The 23,254-nt window shown below is 41.8% G+C and overlaps 1 protein-coding gene across 3 annotated transcripts in view; it reads right to left on the bottom strand.

Moving 5' to 3' along the window:
* LOC124545482 (chromodomain-helicase-DNA-binding protein 7-like) overlaps positions 1–23,254 on the bottom strand; it is a 139,206-nt gene that overhangs the window by 89,862 nt on the left and 26,090 nt on the right. For all 3 annotated transcript variants that reach the window (XM_047124415.1, XM_047124414.1, XM_047124416.1), the window contains exon 3: positions 19,538–19,855. In XM_047124415.1, coding sequence (XP_046980371.1) covers positions 19,538–19,855 — 318 coding nt within the window. The remainder of the gene's footprint in view (positions 1–19,537; positions 19,856–23,254) is intronic.

Genomic DNA, 23,254 nt, shown 5'->3' with positions numbered 1-23,254 from the left:
AGTTGGGAGCTCCAACGTCAGGCGCGTAATGGGGCCCCTTAGGGAAATGGCAGCAAGAGAGGGGAAGAAAACCAATGTGCACTCCGTGTGCATACCGGGGGGAGTCATTCCAGATGTGGAAAGGGTCCTTCCGGATGCCATGAAGGGTACAGGGTGCACCCATCTGCAGGTGGTCGCTCATGTCGGGACCAATGATGTGTGTCGCTATGGATTGGAGGAAATCCTCTCTGGCTTCCGGCAGCTATCTGATTTGGTGAAGACTGCCAGTCTCGCTAGCGGGATGAAAGCAGAGCTCACCATCTGCAGCATCGTCGACAGGACTGACTGCGGACCTTTGGTACAGAGCCGAGTGGAGGGTCTGAATCAGAGGCTGAGATGGTTCTGCGACCGTGTGGGCTGCAGATTCCTCGACTTGCGCCATAGGGTGGTGGGGTTTCGGGTTCCGCTGGATAGGTCAGGAGTCCACTACACGCAACAAGCGGCTACACGGGTAGCAGAGGTTGTGTGGCGTGGGTTGGGCAGTTTTTTAGGTTAAATGGCCTTGGGCAAGTACAGAAAGGGCAACAGCCTCAACGGGTGCGGGGCAAAGTCAGAACATGCGGGGACCAAGCAGCAAACAGTATTGTAACTGTAAACTGTCGAAGCTGCGTTGGTAAAGTACCGGAATTTCAAGCGCTGATAGAAAGCGCCGAAGCTGAAATTGTTATAGGTACAGAAAGCTGGCTGAAGCCAGAGATAAATTCTGCAGAAATTTTTACAAAGGTACAGACAGTGTTTAGAAAGGATAGATTGCATGCAACCGGTGGTGGAGTGTTCGTCGCTGTTAGTAGTAGTTTATCCTGTAGTGAAGTAGAAGTGGACAGTTCCTGTGAATTATTATGGGTGGAGGTTACACTCAACAACCGAGCTAGGTTAATAATTGGCTCCTTTTACCGACCTGCCGACTCAGCAGCATTAGTGGCAGAACAACTGAGAGAAAATTTGGAATACATTTTGTTGTGTCTAGACAAGACAGCCTAGACACAATGAGAGGAAGCCGAAAGGCACGTGCTACACTCACGCAGATGGGCGTGAGGTCTGAAACAAGATACAGGCGATTGTGGCGATACAAGTGAGACTCTTTAGATACATGCAATGTTACTAATGGCGCCTTGCTAGGTCGTAGCCATTGACTTAGCTGAAGGCTATTCTAACTATCTGCTCTGCAAATGAGCAAGGCTCGACAGTGTGCATCGCCAGCTACGTCGTCCGTACAACTGGGGCGAGTGCTAGTCCGTATCTCGAGACCTGCCTTGTAGTGGCGCTCGGTCTGCGATCCCTGACAGTGGCGACACGCGGGTCCGACATGTACTAATGGACCGCGGCCGATTTAAAACTACCACCTAGCAAATGTGGTGTCTGGCGGTGACACCACACATTTCACATAAATTTTCTCAGCATGTTATAGTCCTAGGTGGAGATTTCAATTTACCAGATATAGACTGGGACACTCAGATGTTTAGGACGGGTGGTAGGGACAGGGAATCGAGTGACATTATACTGAGTGCACTATCTGAAAATTACCTCGAGCAATTAAACAGAGAACGAACTCGTGGAAATAACATCTTGGACCTACTGATAACAAACAGACCCGAACTTTTCAACTCTGTATGTGCAGAACAGGGAATCAGTGATCATAAGGCCGCTGCAGCATCCCTGAATATGGAAGTTAACAGGAATATAAAAAAGGGAGGAAGGTTTATCTGTTTAGCAAGAGTAATAGAAGGCAGATTTCAGACTACCTCACAGATCAAAACGAAAATTTCTGTTCCGACACTGACAATGTTGAGTGTTTATGGAAAAAGTTCAAGGCAATTGTAAAATGCGTTTTAGACAGGTACGTGCCGAGTAAAACTGTGAGGGACGGGAAAAACCCACCGTGGTACAACAACAAAGTTAGGAAACTACTGCGAAACCAAAGAGAGCTTCACTCCAAGTTTAAACGCAGCCAAAACCTCTCAGACAAACAGAAGCTAAACGATGTCAAAGTTAGCGTAAGGAGGGCTATGCATGAAGCGTCCAGTGAATTCGAAAGTAAAATTCTATGTACCGACTTGACAGAAAATCCTAGGAAGTTCTGGTCTTACGTTAAATCAGTAAGTGGCTCGAAACAGCATATCCAGACACTCCAGGATGATCATGGCATTGAAACAGAGGATGACACGCGTAAAGCTGAAATACTAAACAACTTTTTCCAGAGCTGTTTCACAGAGGAAGACCGCACTGCAGTTCCTTCTCTAAATCCTCGCACAAACGAAAAAATGGCTGACATTGAAATAAGTGTCCAAGGAATAGAAAAGTAACTGGAATCATTCAACAGGAAAGTCCACTGGACCTGACGGGATACCAATTCGATTCTACACAGAGTATGCGAAAGAACTTGCCCCCCTTCTAACAGCCGTGTACCGCAAGTCTATAGAGGAACGGAAGGTTCCAAATGATTGGAAAAGAGCACAGGTAGTCCCAGTCTTCAAGAAGGGTCTTCGAGCAGATGCGCAAAACTATAGACCTATATCTCTGACGTCGATCTGTTGTAGAATTTTAGAACATGTTTTTTGCTCGAGTATCATGTCGTTTTTGGAAACCCAGAATCTACTATGTAGGAATCAACATGGATTCCGGAAACAGCGATCGTGTGAGACCCAACTCGCTTTATTTGTTCATGAGACCCAGAAAATATTAGATACAGGCTCCCAGGTAGATGCTATTTTTCTTGACTTCCGGAAGGCGTTCGATACAGTTCCGCACTGTCGCCTGATAAACAAAGTAAGAGCCTACGGAATATCAGACCAGCTGTGTGGCTGGATTGAAGAGTTTTTAGCAAACAGAACACAGCATGTTGTTATCAATGGAGAGACGTATACAGACGTTAAAGTAACCTCTGGCGTGCCACAGGGGAGTGTTATGGGACCACTGCTTTTCACAATATATATAAATGACCTAGTAGATAGTGTCGGAAGTTCCATGCGGCTTTTCGCGGATGATGCTGTAGTATAGAGAGAAGTTGCAGCATTAGAAAATTGTAGCGAAATGCAGGAAGATCTGCAGCAGATAGGCACTTGGTGCAGGGAGTGGCAACTGACCCTTAACATAGACAAATGTATTGCGAATACATAGAAAGAAGGATCCTTTATTGTATGATTATATGATAGCGGAACAAACACTGGTAGCAGTTACTTCTGTAAAATATCTGGGAGTATGCATGCGGAACGATTTGAAGTGGAATGATCATATAAAATTAATTGTTGGTAAGGCGGGTACCAGGTTGAGATTCATTGAGAGAGTCCTTAGAAAATGTAGTCCATCAACAAAGGAGGTGGCTTACAAAACACTCGTTCGACCTATACTTGAGTATTGCTCATCAGTGTGGGATCCGTACCAGATCGGGTTGACGGAGGAGATAGAGAAGATCCAAAGAAGAGCGGCGCATTTCGTCACAGGGTTATTTGGTAACCGTGATAGCGTTACAGAGATGTTTAACAAACTCAAGTGGCAGACTCTGCAAGAGAGGCGCTCTGCATCGCGGTGTAGCTTGCTCACCAGGTTTCGAGAGGGTGCGTTTCTGGATGAGGTATCGAATATATTGCTTCCCGCTACTTATACCTCCCGAGGAGATCACTAATGTAAAATTACAGAGATTAGAGCACGCACGGAGGCTTTCAGACAGTTGTTCTTCCCGCAAACCATACGCGACTGGAACAGGAAAGGGAGGTAATGACAGTGGCACGTAAAGTGCCCTCCGCCACACACCGTTGGGTGGCTTGCGGAGTATAAATGTAGATGTAGATGTAGAAGACAGGAAAAAACACGAGGAGAGTACTATAGAAAGAGAAGCAAAAATATGTGAAGATGAGATGGGAGATACTATACTGTGAGACGAATTTGTCAGTGCACTGAAACATTTCAGTGGAAACAAGGCTCCTTGGGTAGATAACATTCCCTCAAATTTATTGGATCCTAAGAAGATCAAACCATGACAAAATTATTCATCTGGTATGCAAGATATGTGAGAGACACAAAATAACTTCAGACTTCGGGAACAATGTAATAAATCCAATTTCAAAGAAGGTAGGTGCTGACAGGTGTGAATGTTTTTGGACAGTCGATTTAATATGTTGTGGTTGCAAAATACTGACACAAATAATATTACAAAAGAATGGAAAAAAGTGGTAGAAGCCAACCTCAAGGAAGGTCAATTTGGGTTCTGGAGAAACATATGCAATATCGACCCAACAACTTATGTTAGAAGATATGTGGTAGAAATGCATATCTATGTTCATATGCATCTGTAGATTTATTGAAGGCATTTGAGAATGTGAACTAACTACATTCTTTGAAATTTTTAACGTAGCAGGAGTAAAATACAGAGACTGTAGGATTATTATAACTTGTATAAAAACAAGGCCACAATTGTAACGTTCAAAGAACAGGAAAGAGAAGCCATAGTTGAAAAGGTACTGAGATAAGGTTGTAACCTGTTGCCAATGCTACTCAATCTGTGTATTGAATAACAAAGGAGAAATTTGGAAAGGGAATTAAAGTTCAGGAAAAAGAAATACACACTTTGCAGTTTGCCAATAAAATTTTAATTTTGTGAGATGCACCTAAGGACTTGGGAGAATAGATGAACGAAACGTATAGTGTCTTGAAAAGAGATTACAAGATGAACATTAATAAAAGTAAAACAAAGGTAATGGAATGTAAAAGCCAATCAGACAATGTGGAGCGAATTACTTTAGGAAATGAGACACTGAAAGTAGTAGAGGCGTTTTGTTATATGGGCAGCAAATTAATTCATGATGGCCGAATTAGGACAGATATAAAATGCATGCTAGGAACAGCAGTAACCGAACCCGGTAATATTGAAGTGTAAAAGTTTGTGTGATCAACATAGACTTGTAAAATAAAATGACAAAATATGATCACTGACTCATCATCAGACTTTATGTCTTCAACTGATAAAGAAGATGCTGAGTCGCAGACAGACACAACAAAAAGATTGTCACAAATAAAGCTTTTGACCAGTAAGGCTCTCGTCAAAAATAGAACACACACACACACACACACACACACACACACACACACACACGCAAATGCAAACGCAACACACACGTCTGCAGTCTCAGGCAACTGAAACCACATTGTGTTTGTGTGACTATCTATCTCTCTCTCTCTCTCTCTCTCTCTCTCTCTCTCTCTCTCTGTCTGTGAAGGCCTTGTTGACCGGAAGCTCACTTGTTTGACAGTCTTTTTTTCGTGCCTATCTGCGACTCATCATCTCCGCTATATGGTGAGTAACAACTTTCCTTTTCATAACATTGTTAAATTCCATCCTGGATTTTCCATTGTTTGATTTTCAACTGATAAAGAGGAATCCATTAACAACTAATATAAATTTAAGTGGTAGGAAGTCTTTTCTGAATGTATTTGTTTGTAGTGTCACTTTGTGTGGATGTGACACATGGACGACAGGTAACTGAGACAAGAAGAAGATAGAAGCTTTTGAAATGAGGTGCTGTAGAAATATACTGAAGATTAGATGAGTAGATTGAATAATACGAAGCGGTACTGAATCAAATTGTAAAAACAGAAATTCATGGCACAGCTTGACCAAAAGAAGTGTTCAGGTGATAAGACACATGTGAGGCAGCAAAGAATTGTCACACCGGCAATTAAGAAAGTGCGTGGGGAATAAATACTGCAGAGACCAAGGCTTGAACACAGTAAGTAGATCTGATGTACTTAGGTTGTGATAGTTATGCAGAAATAAAGAAGCTTAATTAATGTGGGGAGAAACTTCAAACCATCCCTTCAACTGAAGTCCAGAACAACATCATACACTAATCATGAACAAAGTCTTCAAACCAAAGAAAAGGCCCATTGGAATATTAACTAAAAATAGCAACTGAGTTTCCTATAGAGGCTTGTTTAAACAGCTGGGGTTCTGACTGGATAGCGTGGGTTCACCTACCACAACAAGAAAAACATCAGCAATTACCACACAAACAACAGCATTCATAATCATGGAACAAGAGTCGCATTAAACTTACATTTACCAAGAGTACACAAATAAAAGACACAATTTTTGATAAAGGAATAAAGCGTACAATAAATTGCTCAAGTAGAATAAAAAGATAACTAAAATTCAATCACTTCAAAGTCTGTTAAGAAATATTTCTTTAATAATTTATACTATGGTATTTACCCGATTATAAGATGAGGTTTTTCCCCAAATTCGTCATTCAAAAAATACAAGGTCATCTTATATTCACAGATTAAACTATTTCTGCTGAGGTAAACATTTTTACAGTATTTTAACAGATTAATGTAGGGGTCACCTTGCATTTTTAGATGAAGCTTTGGCAGCTGTGTTTTGTACAAATTTATTTTGAAGAGTTCTGAAGGGTAGAGCTTAGCAAACAATACTTTTGTTTGAATAGATTTACTGATATGCAGAAGTGCTCTATACAGTAACAACCTCGTTCTATCAAGCTTGTGACGTCTGCCTCGCAGTGCTTGTGCAACGGATGGATACAGAAACCGCAAAGTATGCACTACTGTTTAAAAGATTGACAACTTTGTGAAATACATGCGGAAACAGCATTAAATTCTATAAACTCACCCACTTTGCTGCATTTCAATAGGTTTGGAATAGAAGTTGTCATACATGTATGAGTACCATATGCATACATTTATGCGGCTTCTGAAGTAGAGGTAATGTTCAAAGGCAAAAATTTTGTCCTTCAAAAACAGTTACACAATTCTGAACCCAAGTCAGTATTTCATCTGGGTATGAAAAACCAATGATTTACGAACTGTGTCGCAAATGACAATTTGGTAGCTTTTCTGGTATTAGAATATCAGGAGAAATGTTATCAGCTTTTAATCAGCTTTAGAACAGGATTCTGACATCCAGATGGCACAAGGAAAAAAATTAACCCAGATATACATGTTTAAAAATCAAACCTATCACATTAAACTGACTGTAATTGCTCTCGCAAGAACAAATTATAACAGAAAGACCCACTGTGGAGATTGCACCAACAGACAGAACTAGATCGCAGGACGAGCAGAAGTTTGAGAATGGGATTGAATCATGATTGTAACCTTTTATTTATGTATTAGTTGCTGTTGTTAAATATGACCTGCACCCTAGAAGATATACCCATCTGTGTTTCACTGTTGCTCAAGCACAGAACTATGGAAGGCTTTAAGGGGAAACAGTAACACGAGCTTACGTGAGAAGTATAATGAGTGCAGGGAGGGGAGTTGCGAGTAGGCAGCAAATTACTTCTTGCTGCCACCCAAGTGAATTTACACTGCTTACTTCGGCTATGGTTACCATATTTAAACTGTGGTTTACCTGGATCCATTTGTACTCAGAATCGACATGACATATGACGCAATTGAATGGGAGTGTGTCAGGTGGTTTTCTACACAGCTACTGAGAGAGCAGAGGGCAAGATATATGTTTGGAAGTAAGAGACGTGGTAACATTCTCACATCAATATAGAAGTGAAATCCACTACATATTTGGAAAAAATCTGTGTTCTCAAGTCTCACCGTAACGAAAACCTCCAAAGCTGTGCTATCAGGGTGATATTATGATGATGATTAAAAATTGTGATGCCATAGACTACAGATTTTTGTTTAAATAAATCTATGATTTTTTTTTTTTACATCTCCCACGTTGCTATGAAGGAGACACACTTCTGTTTTACCTCTAGTTACAACTAGATGCCTTTTCTATTACAGGTGCGACAACCATTTTGTAATGTGCAACATTTAAGTAAACATCATAAAATATATTTAACTTAATGCAATCAGTTGTTCAAATAATTTAGTTAGCATTAATCCATCTTTCTTATCATAGTTTTAAATTGTCTATGGGACTGTAACAATATGCCGATAACAAAGAGATGCGTCTGGCCAGCAGAAATTGTCAATGCTGTTAGTGCATATTGCATGGCCAGGATATCCAAGAACCTTGTCTTCTCGAACACTTAGTTCAGGGATTTCAAAGCCCAATACCTTCAAATTATTTTGTCATTATTTCAGTTTCAACCAACATAGTCATGGCATCCTTTTGTTAAACAGGCAATGGCACAACTTCCAATATTTTCACGATAAGATTACAGGTCTTCTATCCAGTCCCACAAACTTACGCTGTTGCATAAGTAAGATGCTTCTTTATAAATGATTCTCCCATTTGAGCTAAACTCTATGCAATAACTATTTTTCAAGTCCAACCACTACACCTTTCACAAAATCATCTGGCCCTCTTTTCATGTCACCCCTTCTTAGTAAAAGAACAGATATAAACTGATGACATGCATGAGGGAGGAAGAAACAGTTATAAAGCAGAGAAAAATATGGTCAGAAAATTAATGCAAACAATTTTTTGTTTATTTTATTTATCCTACCACTATCAAAATCTAGATAATCAATAAATGGCAAACAGTCAGAATATATTAAAAATATTTTTTTTTTCAAGGAGCCTCTTAAAAAGGGGCGGGTTGGGGGGGGGGGGGGGGTTGTCTTATACTCGGGTAAATATGGTACAAAGTATTATTTAGATAACACAGAGTTCAGAATGGTAGAAATTCACATTATTTTATAATAAACAGTTATAGTTCTTCAGTAAGTTGTCACAGTTTAATGATTCATCATCATATCCCACACTGTTCCATCTTATTCAACAGCTTGGCAATTGAGGCTTCTCAACCAAGTACCGTCATTTAAATTATTCTCCTCTTTGATGCCATCTCTGAAATGTCTCCTCTACTTGAAGTCAGATTTATCTTTATACACACGTCTTGGTCGCCCTCTTACTTTTCATCTCTGAGCTTCAGACTGTACGTTAGTCTTTGTAGCCTGTGAGCAACCACATGTCGCACATGTTATTTTGTCTTTTAGTCTTACAACTTAAGCCTGCTTGCAGATTTCCTCCACGTGTTTCCAATCACGCTAAGAACACACCTCATCACAGCTGCCTGAATTATGCCAATGTCTTTACTTCTCAAGTCCATGTTTCACAACCACATATGTCAAAATGGGCATGTAATAGGTTTCCCAGATGACACTTTTACATTTGAGTGATACAGTCGTGTTCCATATTCGGTCTTTAATGATATGATAGAATTTACTACCTGCTTTAATTCTGTGAGAGATTTCTTCATCTATAGGAGCAGTACCCGAGACAACACTGCCAAGATATCCAAAATAATCTGTCATTAGTAGCTATTTTCCCACCATTTCAACATGTCCCATTGGTTACTCATACATTTACATGACCAGTGCCTCACTTTCCTCCCGGCTGAAGATGAGACCAGCTTCTGCTCAGGTGTTTATTTGATCTTGAAGGTCTTCTTTAGAGTCGGCCCACAGACGTACAGCATCAGCAAACAACATAGCATTCATTTCTTCCACCACCAATAATTTGGTGTACTTTCATTGGATCTTGTTCATTAAGGTAAGAAAAAGAAGAAGAGACAGGACTCCACCTTCCCTTAAGCCACATTGTATGATGTAGTTTTGAGTCATTTATAAGTGTGTTTTGACTGTACTGTGGGTATCTTCATACAAATTCTTAATCTTGTGCACCATGTCACCTTGCATTCCAATTTTCTTTGTGTTTCCCACACCTTTTCCCTGTTCACAGCACCAAACATTTCCTTTATATCCAAAAAGGCTAGTCACAGGTCTCAGGTGTGCTCGCAGTATTTTTCCATTAATTAAATCGCAAAAATTAAATTGTTGTTGATCTGCCCTTCCTGGTTCAATACTGTTCCACCAAAAGATTTTCTTCAATGGGGCATCTTCGCTTATGCTCTACAATTCTTTCATAAAGTTTACCCACTTGAGACATTAAAATGATACCATTATAGTTACAATATTTCTTTCTTTCACCTTTCTTTAAAACTTTGATTACTAGAGACCAGATTATATGCATTTGCGTATTTAGCTCCTTTTCACCAGTTTTTGCATATTTTAACTAAAAGCTAGTGATGATGCATATTTTCGCTCTATGTTTACAATATTTTAAAAATTTAGATGGGCGGTCTCTAGCTCGATCTAGTTTTGATGTCTCATAGATTGACCACGACCTAGAACTGCGTGCAATTGCTAACCGAGAAGCCACAGAAGAGTAACAGGAACAGGCAGAGTGTCAATGCTCCTGTGCCTGTGTCGCCAGTTAATCCCCTCTGCTGTCATACGTATGTGTCGGCAACAATTAAACCACGTGAGCTTTTAATCGCATGTCCATTGTTTCAGTTTAGCTTTTTATTTACTTGTACACATCTTAATGCGTTTACAACATGTAGTCTGTAACATGTTGTGCAACATGCCGTCCGAAAAAAGAAATGTTGTTTCGTGGATAGCTGAATATCCTGGAACATTTACAAAGGACGGAACTGTTTTACATTGTCGAGTTTGTGAGAAAAATGTTTCTTGAAAAAATAGATTCAAATAGACCGGCACGCCAAGACAAGCCTTCAAATCGCAGGAATGCAGAAGCAAAGGCAATGACAATTTCTGACAACAGCAAGTTGCAGTAGCAGGATTTTGTCCAAAGGTAACCAAAAAAGGCGGTTTACCATAGATCTTTGCGAAGCATTCACTGCAAGCAATATGCCTCTTCACAAATGTACAAACCCTATCCTCAAAGGCTTCCTGCACAAATATTGCTTAAATCAAAATATACCAGATGAATTAACATTGCGTAAAAATTACACACTGACAATTTACATAAATGTTGTGAAGAAATACGCAATGAACTCAAGGACAGCATTATCTGGACGTCAGCTATGGCCATTACATTGCAAAGTTAACTATTTGTACTTTAAAAGAAGAACCTTCTTCTTCCTATTTAGTAGCCTGCAAAGAACTCGAGAAAGTAAACCATTCTACAATCGCCAGATTTGTGAATGTGGGCACTAGAAAAATATTTCCAGAATCTTCTGCAGATGAAAGGGTGCTTGTGTTTATTTCAGATGCTGCTCCCTATATGATCAAAGCAAGAAAAGCCCTCCGAGTATTTTATCCCAATTTGATTCATGTGACATGCTTCGCTCATGGAGTACATTGCCTTGCTGGAGAAGTGTTGTGACTCGCCGATATTTCAAAGTGCCGCCGCGCAGTTACGTGCGTCCTCTACATGCGGCGCTGTCTGCCAGCCATGCAACAGCCGCGCCATCTAAGCGGCCAGGCAGCCAGCGGCCGCTAGACTTGGACTCAGTGCTGATTTGACTGTTAAAGTGTACACACATCTTACTTTGTTTACTTGATCTGTGACATACATGTATTGTGTCGTCCTAGAAATATATTTGTTCAACTTGACGTTATAACAATTGGTAATGAGGTAGTGAATTTTTCTTTTTCATCGTTGACCCACAGGTTTCCATGGTTAGTTTAGAGCAGCTATTGCAAGGTCTCACTGAACAGCAAACGCTTCTCACATCTGCGATTCGTGATTTCGTCGCGGAATCCAATGTAGGGCGTCTCTCGTCGTTGTCTCTACCTCCTTTTCCTCCTTACGACGGAAGAATGGTCTGATTACGAAAAACGTCTTTGACAGCACTTCTTGGCATTTCATGTCACGGACGACCAAACATGTAAGTCTCTGTTCCTTTCATGGATTTCACCTCAAATGTATCGGTTGTTGTTGCAGTTGGCTCCTTTGAAAGATCCTGCGTCTTTGTCGTTTGCTGAAATGTGCCCACTTCTGTTCGTATATTTTCAAAAGCATACGCATGTGATAGCCTTTCGTGTTGCCTTTTATCGTTGTCAAAAACAACCGAATCAATCCTATCGCGCTTGGGCTGCTGAACTTCACGACCTCAGTCGAAAGTGTCAATTTGTTACTGATGTTCACAAAGAATACTACACCGATTCCATGGTACGGGATGCTATTATCCGATCAGCGCCCGACATTGAAGTTAGGCAACGTGCCCTTCAGTTGGCAAATCCAACTCTAGATGAAGTCCTATCCATCGCTCAGTCTTTTGAAATTTCTCATACCGCTGGAGCGCAAATAGAGGCATGGGGTTACGTCGGGGAAGTACAACCTCTGTGCGCTCTTGACGAAGCGTGCGGCGTGTGCCCGCCGGCCAACATGGCCGCAGTACGCTCCCAAGCACAGCCTCAGCCTAACCGTAAACAAACCTCTAAACAACTGCAGCAAAACCCATGGCAACTTCCTTCATGACCACGGTGTTTTACAAAACATTACCGAGAGGATCGTCCCCAACATTGCAAAAAGAAGGGTCATGTGTCATCCATTTGCAAATCTGACCGCATACCTGACGTTCATGAATGTGATGCTGATTATGCTTCTGTGTTGTCTGTCAATGGTACTTCTTCCCTTTCAGGGAAGTTATTTCTCACTGTCCAAATCCTTGGTCGGGATGTTCGTATGCAGGTGGATACTGGTTCTGCTGCCACTATCATCAATTCTCAGACATATCTTCAGTTGGGTTCTCCAATCCTATCACCTGTCACTAGGCAATTACGGATGTACAATAAACAGAAGATTTCTCTCTTGGGACAATTTAATGCTGAGGTATCTTACAAATCCGTCGTTCGCACTGTTTCCATATCTGTGGTCCACCATAGTAACATGGAGAATCTTTTTGGTTTCGATGCCTTTCGCGTTTTTGGATTCTCCATAGATAACTCTGTCAATATCGTCCCTGATGCTATTCCTTATGCTAAATTGGATTCCTTGGCGAGGACATTTTCGTCCCCTTTTTCTCCTGGGTTAGGCCATGCAAACGACTTTTAAGTTCATATCACGCTCAAACCCACTGCTCGGCCTAAGTTTTTTTGGGCTCGGCCCATTCCTGTGGCCCTTTGTGATCGGGTCAAACGGGAGCTGGATCGTCTCACTGCTTCGGGGGTCTTGCTTCCTGTCACTTCCAGTGAGTGGTCCTCTCCTGTCGTTGTCGTTGCTAAGCCCAATGGTGATATTCGTCTCTATGGCGATTTCAAAGCCACTGTAAATGCTCAATGCCTCATCGACACTTACCCTATGCCCTGACCTGAAGAATTGTTCACTAAACTTGCTGGAGGCCAGTATTTTTCTAAACTTGGCCTGTCAGAAGCTTATCATCAACTTCCTCTCGACACTGCTTCCCGGCAGTTTCTGGTCCTTAACGTGCCTTTCGGCCTCTATCAATACCAACGATTGCCATTCGGGGTTGCCAGCACCCCCACTCTCTTTCAGCGATTCTTGGAACAATTACTGCTCCCTGTTCCTGGGTGTATAAATTACATGGACAACATTGTTGTCACTGGCTCCACCACTGAAGAACATCTTCATAATCTCCACACACTTTTTCATGTCTTACAGACTGCCGGTCTTAAGTGTAATCTTCAGAAATCAAAATTTTTTCAGGGATGTATCACGTACTTGGGGTTTCAACTCTCTCGGGACGGTATTCGTCTGCTTCAGCAAACTGTCACTGCGATTGATGCCCTTCTTCTCCCTACATCTCTTAAGGAACTGCAGGCCTTCTTGGGGAAAATAGCATACTATCACAGGTTTTTACTGTCTGCTGCTCCGGCGGCTCAGCCGTTGCATCGCCTGTTGCATAAAAACGTGCCTTTACACTGGTCCGCGTCATGCAATGCAGTTTTCTAGAAATTTAAGACTATGCTGATACAGGCCCCGTGCCTGCCTGCTTATCGATCTGGCCAACATCTTGTTCTTACCACGGACGCCTCTCAATACGGGGTCAGTGCAGTCCTTGAGCACCGTTTTTGTGATGGTTCTGAACAACCCATTGCTTATGCCTCCAAAACGCTCAAATTGAAAAAGAAGCTTTGGCCATTATTTATGCTCTTCATAAGTTTGGTGTTTTTCTCTAAGGATCCAAATTTCATCTTGTTACGGATCACAAACCACTTGTTTCCTTGTTTCATCCATCAACGTCACTTCCTGACAAGGCTGCACACCGCCTCCAGCTTTGGGCTCTTTACTTGTCTCGGTTCAATTATGAGATTCATTTCCGTCCACCTGGATGTTGCCGAGCAGCGGGTTGTGGACAGGTTCCCCATCACCGGGGACCGGCTGGCAACTGCTACGGGTTCTGATCCTACCCTCTTCAGGGTTTTAAGCTGTATTCAGAAGGTTTGGCCAGATCATCCGTCTGCTAAGACATCTGATCCGTTGCGAAACAACTACACTTTGCGTTACCGCCTCACGGCTAGGGATGGCGTTATCCTCCTTTCCATCGACAATGCTTCGCCACGTGTTGTGGTACCTGCGTCTTTGCGGGCTTCGGTCTTGCGCCTCCTTCACCAAGGGAACTGGGGTCTCTCTCGCACAAAACCTCTTTTGCGCCATCATGTGTACTGGCCCAGCATCGGCTGTCTCTCGCACAAAATCTCTGGCGCGCCGTCATGTGTACTGGCCTGGCATCAACTCTGAAATCGCACACATGGTCGCTACCTGCGGCCCTTGTGCATCACAGGCCGCCGCCCCGAAGTCATCTTCGTCACCGTGGCCTTCGCCTGAGAAGCCCTGGGAGCATATTCATGCTGACTTTGCGGGACCTTTTTTAGTTACTTATTGGTTCTCATTATTGACGCCTACTCTAACTTTCCTTTCATTGTCTGTTGCATGTCGCCTACCACGGTGGCAACCACCAATGCTCTAGCTCGCATTTTCTCTTTGGAAGTCCTTCCCTCTACTCTTGTTACTGATAATGGTCTGCAATTTGCCTCTTCCGATTTTGCAGATTTTTGTGCCCGTCATGGAGTCACACATGTCACGGCCCCTCCGTTCCATCCACAGTCAAACGGTGAGGCTGAACGACTGGTCCGCACATTTAAGGCTCAGATGAGGAAACTCCTGACTTCTTCTGCTGCTGATGATGCGCTTCTCCAATTTCTGGCTTCTTACCGTTTCACCCCCATGGGCGACCACAGCCCGGCTGAGCTCTTACATGGCCGACAGCCCCACACGCTACTTCATCTTCTGCAGCCTTCCACCTCACGGCCGCGGGTGTCTTCGCTTGGCCGGTTCACCGCCAGCGACCTTGTATGGGTACGGGGAGGATATGGCAGGCGGCCAAAATGGAGTCCTGGTCACATCTAAAACACCGTGGCCGACGCCTGTTCGAAATCCAGACAGACACGGGTGTTGCAGTGCATCATTCGGACCAGCTTCGGCCTCGTGTGCCGGCAACATCTGTTCCGGATGCTGCTATACCACCTTCGGCTCTGCCTGCCGCTAGGGATCTTGGAATCTTTCATTATTCACAACACAGTCCTCTCATCATCATATCGGTGCCAGCACAAGAACTGACGCCACCAGGAGACGTGCCCAAGCAGGAACCAGATGACCATCATCTGTCGGAGCAACTCTACTCGCCTCCTCTTCCTACGGACACCGACACATCGCCCATGTCTCCTGTTATAAGAACCGGACTTGCGCAACGGGCACATTGGTGCGTGGGGCCCCAGCAGATTCGACCCCCACGTCTCCTGTCATCTCGACTCGTTGTCATCGGGGACACTTCCGTCCGTACGGGAAGCCTCCTCCTCGAGACTTTACGGCCAGTCAGACAACACCTATGGACGTTAGCAATCTACTGGCCACCTCCATCAAGACCAGTGCAAAAAATTCAAAGGGGGGAGAAGTGTTGTGACTCGCCGATCTTTCAAAGCGCCGTCGCGCAGTTACGCGCGTCCTCTACATGCGGCGCTGATTGCCAGCCATACAGCAGCCGTGCCACCTAAGCGGCCAGGCAGCCAGCGGCCGCTAGACTTGGACTCAGTGCTGATTTGACTGTTACAGTGTACACACGTCTTCCTTTGTTTACTTGATCCGTGACTTACATGTACTGTGTCGTCCTAGAAATATATTTGTTCAACTTGATGTTATAACAAGAAGTATGTTCCACATTTGTGAATGTAAATAAACCAATTTCATCCACGAAAAAAGTGTTTCTAAAGGCTCCTGCTTGCATCAAGACCTACGAAGAAAAACTACCAAATGTGCCTTTACCTCACAAACCAGTGGTAACTCGTTGGGTTACGTGGGTCGAAGCTGTGTTGTCTTACATAGAACATTTTGAGGCCATTAGAGGGGTAGTAAAAAAACTGCGATAGTGCAGAGGCTTAGTCATTTTGCCAGTGCAAGGAAGCTTTTAATGATTCCGGTATTAAAAAAGACATTGCTGTGATTATCTCTCGTTTTTCCCATATACCTGCATGTATTAAAGAGCTTGAAACTCAAGGTTTGGTGTTGAATGAATTTATTGAGTTAATGAATAAAATTATTCTAGCAAACTCCTCATGGCCGGAGGTATTCCCAAGAAAACTGAAAGAAAAGTCTGAAAACATTTTAAACAATAATCCAGGCTTTGAACCCTTGTGCCAAATTGATAGTTTAATAATGGGATGGGTGAACTTTTACCAGAAACAATAAGTGCCAACATAGCACCCAAATTCAAACACTGCCCAGGTACCTCAGTTGATGTAGAACAGTCCTCTTCTGCTTATAAAAATGTTTTGAGTGAACGAAGACACAATCTTACTACCGAACATTTGGAACAGTACTTGGTCGTTTATGTTTATGTCAGTAGAAAAATGTAAAATAAATTGCCAATGGGGCTTTGGTCCAATAGTATTAATTAATAGTTAGTGCTGATCAAAAAAGTCATGATTGTATGCTGTTTTTTAAATAATATATTATGGGGTTTTTGAGCATGTATCTCGGCATGCGATACATCTCGAAGTTGGTCCTGTACATATCAACTGTTTCGGTGTGACTCACTCGCATTGCATCCACTTGTTACCGACAACAATAGCCAAGAAGGAACAATTCTTGAAACACGGTATGTGAGCTCATTTTGCAAATTTTTAGAAAATGATCCCAGAAAGGCCCCCTTCCTAACCTCTACCACAAAGTATTCAGAAAATGATATCAGCATTCTAAATGTATCGATTTTTCACATGATCAGCACTCTTCCTAGTAACTGACATGCACACGCATTACGCATTTTTCATGTATATTTCAAGGTTTTTATGGTGCATATAATCCGGTCTCTAGTGATCACAATGCCTATTTTGTCAGCTTATGCCTTTTCTTCTTTTCATATCTTGCAAAAGTCTATAGGTCCACTGTTTTCCAGCAACTCCCATGGTGCGGATCATTTACCCAGTTATTTTATAAACGTTATTCACCGCATTGTGGCAATTCGCCTACCCTCTTACAGTCCTGACTTGGCGACAGCAGATTATTTCCTGTTTCCAAAAGTGAAATACTTTCCCAAAGGACACCACCTGTGCCGCCAAAGAAACTTGCATGTGTGCCCTTAAGGATCTCCTGGAATCCACCTAAAAGTGCCTTTGGGCTGCAGAAAAGCTACTGGCAGTACAATGCTCGAGGGCTGTACTTCGAAGAATTTTGAGCAATACTTCAAATAAATCTATTTTTCCAAAAGTTTTCCTGAAAATTTTTAGACAAATCCTGTATTCTACACCGGTGTGTGTGTGTGTGTGTGTGTGTGTGTGTGTGTGTGTGCGCGCGCGCGCACACGCATGCACGCGTCATCTATTTTTGACAAAGGGCTTAGAGGGTGAAAGCTTATTTGTGGCAGTCTTTTCGTTGTGCCTATCGGCAACTCAGCATCTCCACAATACGGTGAGTAGCAACTTTCCTTTTCATAATATCGTCACACAGTAAGACTTCCATGTTTCTTTAATATTGTCATTATCTGCGATAAGATATCCATTTAAGTAAAAGGCTTAGCAAGTCAGCTTGCGAAAATATGAAAATTGCTTTCTCACCCAAATGAGGCCTCTGACCAAACAGTTTAATAATTCTTACTGTAAAATCCTATCACCCAGGATCTGTAATGAGAAATTCTAGCCTCTTTCCATTCTACTGAGCTGACTGGTGTGAGGTGCTGACTCAGCTTTATCAGACTGGACACAGTGACAAGATGAAGAATATTGGCCACCTTAAGTGAACAACTCTGACTTAGTCTCTGTGGCAGCTGGCCAGTGGCAGCACTTGAAGTAAACTAGTGTGTCACAGTGGCCACAACAAATCTATATTCAAAGGGATTGTCAGAATTTCTAAAGGTCTTTTCTGCTATTCCTGTAATAGTCTGGGCAATATCACATTGCAGAGACTTATTTATCTATATCTACAAACTGCTAACCACAGTGAAGTGCATGGCAGACAGTATGTCCAACTATACCAGTTATTAGGATTTGTCACATATGGATTGTGGGTAGAACAGTTTTTCACATATCTTTATCAGAGCTGCAATTAATCTAATCTTGTACTCAAAATCCCTATGCAAGTCATACGTAGGGTCTGAAGTACATTCCTTGAGTCATCATTTAAAGCCCACTCCACAAACTTTATAAATAGGCTTTCTCGGGATAGTTTATGTCCATCTTCAAGAGTCCACCAGTTCAGTTTCTTCAGCATCTGTGTGACACTCTCCCACAGGTCAAACAAACCTGTCACCATTTGTGCTGCCCTTCTCTGTATACATTCAATATCGCCTGTCAGTGCTGTTTGGTACGGATTCCATACACTTGAGCAATACTCTAGGACCGTTTGCACAATTGCTTTGTAAGCTATCTCCTTTGTATACTGATTGCATTTCTGCAGTATTCTACTAATAAAACTAAGTCTACAACCTGCTTTACCTGTGATTTAAGCTATGTGATCATTCAATTTCATATCCCTACAGAGTGCTACACACAGGTATTTGCACGAGTTAGTCCTAGGACAGTACATTTTTTTCATTCTGTGAACTTCACAATTTTACACTTCTGACCATTTAAAGCAAATTGCCAATCTTTGCACCACTTTGAAATATTATCAAGATCTGACTGAATATTTATACAGCTTCTTACAGACAGTACTTGATTACATATAACTACATCATCTGTAAAAAGTCTAAGGTTACTATTATTACTGTTAATATTATTAATAGTGTAACACTACTTTTTCTCCATTGCAATGTAAATCCACAGGAAACACTATTTCTAAAGAACAGTGACTGTAACATTGGCCTGAAAATGACAAACATGTTGCCATGTTTCCAGTAATATATAACTGAGATATTTTTAAAGACTTTTTTCAGAATGTGCTCAAAAGATATCAGAGAAATCGAAAGAACATTAAATACATTAAATAGTGTAAAAATCTGACACTGAATAACAACAATACAAATTAGGATAGAGCGTGATTCACCATATAGAGCAAGTTTTCAGCAGCAGACTGACTGAGCTATCTGACAAAGTTCTTCAAATTTATGGAAACATAAATATTCATACATGCTCAACTTACAAACACACACACACACACACACACACACACACACACACACACTTATAAATACGCCTGTCTGCCATTCGCCACTCAGCACCTCCTCTACGTCATGAATAGCAATTTACTCTGCCATATTTTTGTTAAATCTATTAGAATTGTATATATAAAAACAAGATTATAAGAATGTATACGTACAACAACAGAGACAGGTGCAGTCACAGCCTTCCGAACCACGACGATATTGTTTCCTGCATTGGGATCCTCCACCTGGTTCGGATCTATCTGTGAAGTGTCACCGGTCCCCGAAGAAGAGAGGGCATGAGGATGAGAGTGAGGGTGATGGTGCTGGTGTTGATGTTGGTGTTGGTGTTGGTGCTGTGGGGGATGCGCCTGATGTTGCTGGGCTTGTGGAGGCGGTGGTAGGGGTGGCGGAGGAAGAGGCGGCGGCTGCTGCGGCGACAGAGGCTCATGCTGCTGGTAGTGAGGCAACCAACTGGGCTTCTGGTAGTCCCTCTGTTAATATAAACAAAATTACTGCAGATGGGCTTCTTTAAGAGAACAATTAGATAAAAAGACTACGGTATGCAAGCAGTGAGAGGTAAGAAATTGGTGTCACTAAAAAAAAAAGTGTGTGATATTTTTTACCAGCACATTTTCAACTGTTCAAAGAGAGTGGGAGGAGGATGCAGGTAAAATCACATTTTACTTTATATTCAAAAATTGAATTATTTCAGAACTGTTTGCTAATTTAAACAGGAACTTAAACATCACAACACTCCAACGAAATATTTACATTTAATCTCTCGAGTGTAAGCTTATCTGTAGCCTTTCCAACATTACCTACGAATAGTTCAATTAAAACTATTAGACAGAAACGTTTCTTCTTAAAGTGTCACCCCATTCCACAAATTGAAGGCAAAATCAAATATGGAGGTATCTGCCAATTCAACAACCAAAGAAATTAATATAATCATTTGTCACTAATCCTGAATATACAAAGAGGCATCCACTTGTCCAAAACAATTAGTAGGCTGTGAAAGAGCTCACCCAGGCAGTCTCATAGTCACATACAACAGTGCATGTTCCTAGGAAATATAGAACTTTTCTCAGAAGAAAACACAGCACTTTATTAAAAAATTCCAAACTGGATGCATACTGGAGTGTATCATTTACTTTTTTCTTTTGTGTAAGTTTTTTTTCACAGTTGACCGTAAAATTATTTGGTACAGAGCACAGTTTGCAAAACAGGAAGACAGTGGATAGAAGCATAAAAAACTGATAGAATCTTTTTAAATTTTGGTATTCAAAACCACAGTTATTAGCAACATTTCTTACACTGGTAAGACATATGTGGTTAAAACATTAGGAACCCAAGGCACAAACTGATTAAACTCTTTGTTAAAATCCAACTGACTCCATATCATGCTCACTTACATTAATGAATATATTCAAACAAAAAATACACAACATTAAAAGCTGTTAATAAAAACTTTGTGTAAGACATTGCTATCTTTAAAAGGCAATAAGCATAAATACTGCTGGGGTAAATGAAAAGAAGCAAATCACTGATAACTAACTGTTTGGATCAAGCATCCCTAGTAATTCAGAGTAGCAGACACAGAAAACTGCAAATCTCATTTGTCATTATTTCACCATTAGCATTAGCTGAAGTACAGGAAAAGTCAGCAGCTTTTGCCATAGTATAAAATGAAAAATACTTGGTGGACTGATATTTGGGCACCATTCTGAGGGTCCTACCAACTACTGTAGAAGGCATGTCAGAGTGACCAGAAAGAGGTACACCACAGCTAACAAACAGATGTCGTAAATTCCTGCTCACTTTCCTCCAATTTGGGGCCACTCCTATACACAAATAGACACACAGGACTCTCTGCCTAAACAGCGTGAACACAAAAATCTGGGCTTGTAGATGGAAAGATGTGTCCAGTACTTCAGAGCTGCTTCTCTGGTTGGTGCATGTGACAATTATCACTAATCAAAACGTTAGAGGAATTTATGTGCAACTGCACCTCAATCTGACCCAGAGCTCCCAAAAGCCGTGAACAGTTCCGTATCGACGATGTATGATTTGCTTTACAAGCATATCTTGGGGATATAATCACAGAGCAGCTGAGGCTATTGCCATAGCCGACCTCTCCCCTGGCTCGTCCTATTATATTACTGCAGTACTCATTTAACATACGATGAATATGTACTTAGTGCAGTGACTGCCAGCAGTGTGTGGGAGGCATAGTGCACACTTGAGGTGGCTCTGTGACATTCTGGGGAGTAATGACAACATTACGAAAAGCATAGATTGCTAGTCACCATATAGTATAGTTTCTAAGTCACAGACAGGCACAACAAAAGACAGTCAAACAATTAAGCTTTCAGCCAATAAGGCATTCATCTGAATTAGATAAAAAAAAAAACACACACACACACACACACACACACACACGCACACGCGCACGCACGCACACGCGCGCACGCACACACACACACACACACACACATGACCACAGTCTCTGGTTGCTGAGGTCTGGTCTCAGCTGTGGTCATTTGTGTGTGTTGTCTAATTCGGATGAATGCCTTTTTGGCTGAAAGCTTACTTGTTTTATAGTCTTTTTGTTGTGCTTATCTGTGACCCAACATCTCCGCCATATGGTGAGTATCAATCTATCCTTTTCATAATATTTGAGCTCATTCACTCACGTTGCCATGAAAATGGACTAAGTTTCAACATCCCCAGTGACCAAACACTGCCCCCTCTTCTGCATCTTCATGTTGAAGAAAACTGTGGTCGGTAATTGGAGAAAACCACAGGTAAGTTCTGACTACGAAAAAGGATAGCAGAAGTGAACAAAAACCTACCATCCATTTGTTGCAGAATCTCATAACATGTTCAGAGTTGAAACTTAATGACATACATCAAACAAAATGTCATCCTTTTATTGTGTTAAACCCAACACATGCTTTTTTTCCTATATGACATCCTGAAAGCCAAGGATCAAGGCATTCACGAAGATGCAATATTTTTTGATTTTGAAATGTGTATGTCCCAGTATCACAGCAACGCTTATTGATGAAAGTATGATCAGAGGGAGTAACAAGCAAAATTTGGGACTGGCTCAAGGATTTCTTGCTTTGACTACACAGAATGTTGTGGATGGAGCCATTACAGATCTAGTAGTAACTTTCAGCATGTTCCAGGGAAGTGTGTAGAAACCCTTGCTGTTCATGCTCAACATTAACAACCTGGCAGACAATATTTATAGCAACCTCAGACTTATTGCAAACAAATGCAGTTATCGATAATCGAGTACTTCCTCAAAAAAGGTGCACAAATATTTAATCAGACATTGATAATATTTATGCCACAACTCACACACGAAAGTTTTCCAGTGGTCAGTAGTTGGTAAGCACAATACTTGGCCTCACTACTGATAACACTGTTTGTTATCAACAATCACTGAGCTGGAAACATTTTTGACCTGGATGCCTCCCCACCATTTGGATTCTCCAGCAATGATGAGGTTCATGTTGTCTCTGACACAGCTCCCTTCCAGGAACTCAATGACCTTTGTGCTGCTTCTGTGCCCATTTTCGAACCTGGTCTGGAATGTTTGTTATCAACAATCACTGAGCTGGAAACATTTTTGATCTGGGTGCCTCCCCACCTTTTGGATTCTCCAGCAATGATGAGGTTCATGTTGTCTCTGACACAGCTCCCTTCCAGGAACTCAATGACCTTTGTGCTGCTCCCGTGCCCATTTTCGAACCTGGTCTGGAATGTGTTACAGATTTCTAGGCTCATGTCTCTCTGTGTTCATGCACAGTGGTCTGTTTCTGTTGAGTATGACCAATTCCAGTCTCCTTACAGATGGCTGTTAACCTGGAACTCTATAGATT

Source organism: Schistocerca americana, chromosome 8 (assembly GCF_021461395.2).
Source record: "Schistocerca americana isolate TAMUIC-IGC-003095 chromosome 8, iqSchAmer2.1, whole genome shotgun sequence".
Lineage (NCBI taxonomy): Eukaryota > Metazoa > Arthropoda > Insecta > Orthoptera > Acrididae > Schistocerca > Schistocerca americana.
This window is presented reverse-complemented; position numbering and strand designations above follow the sequence as displayed.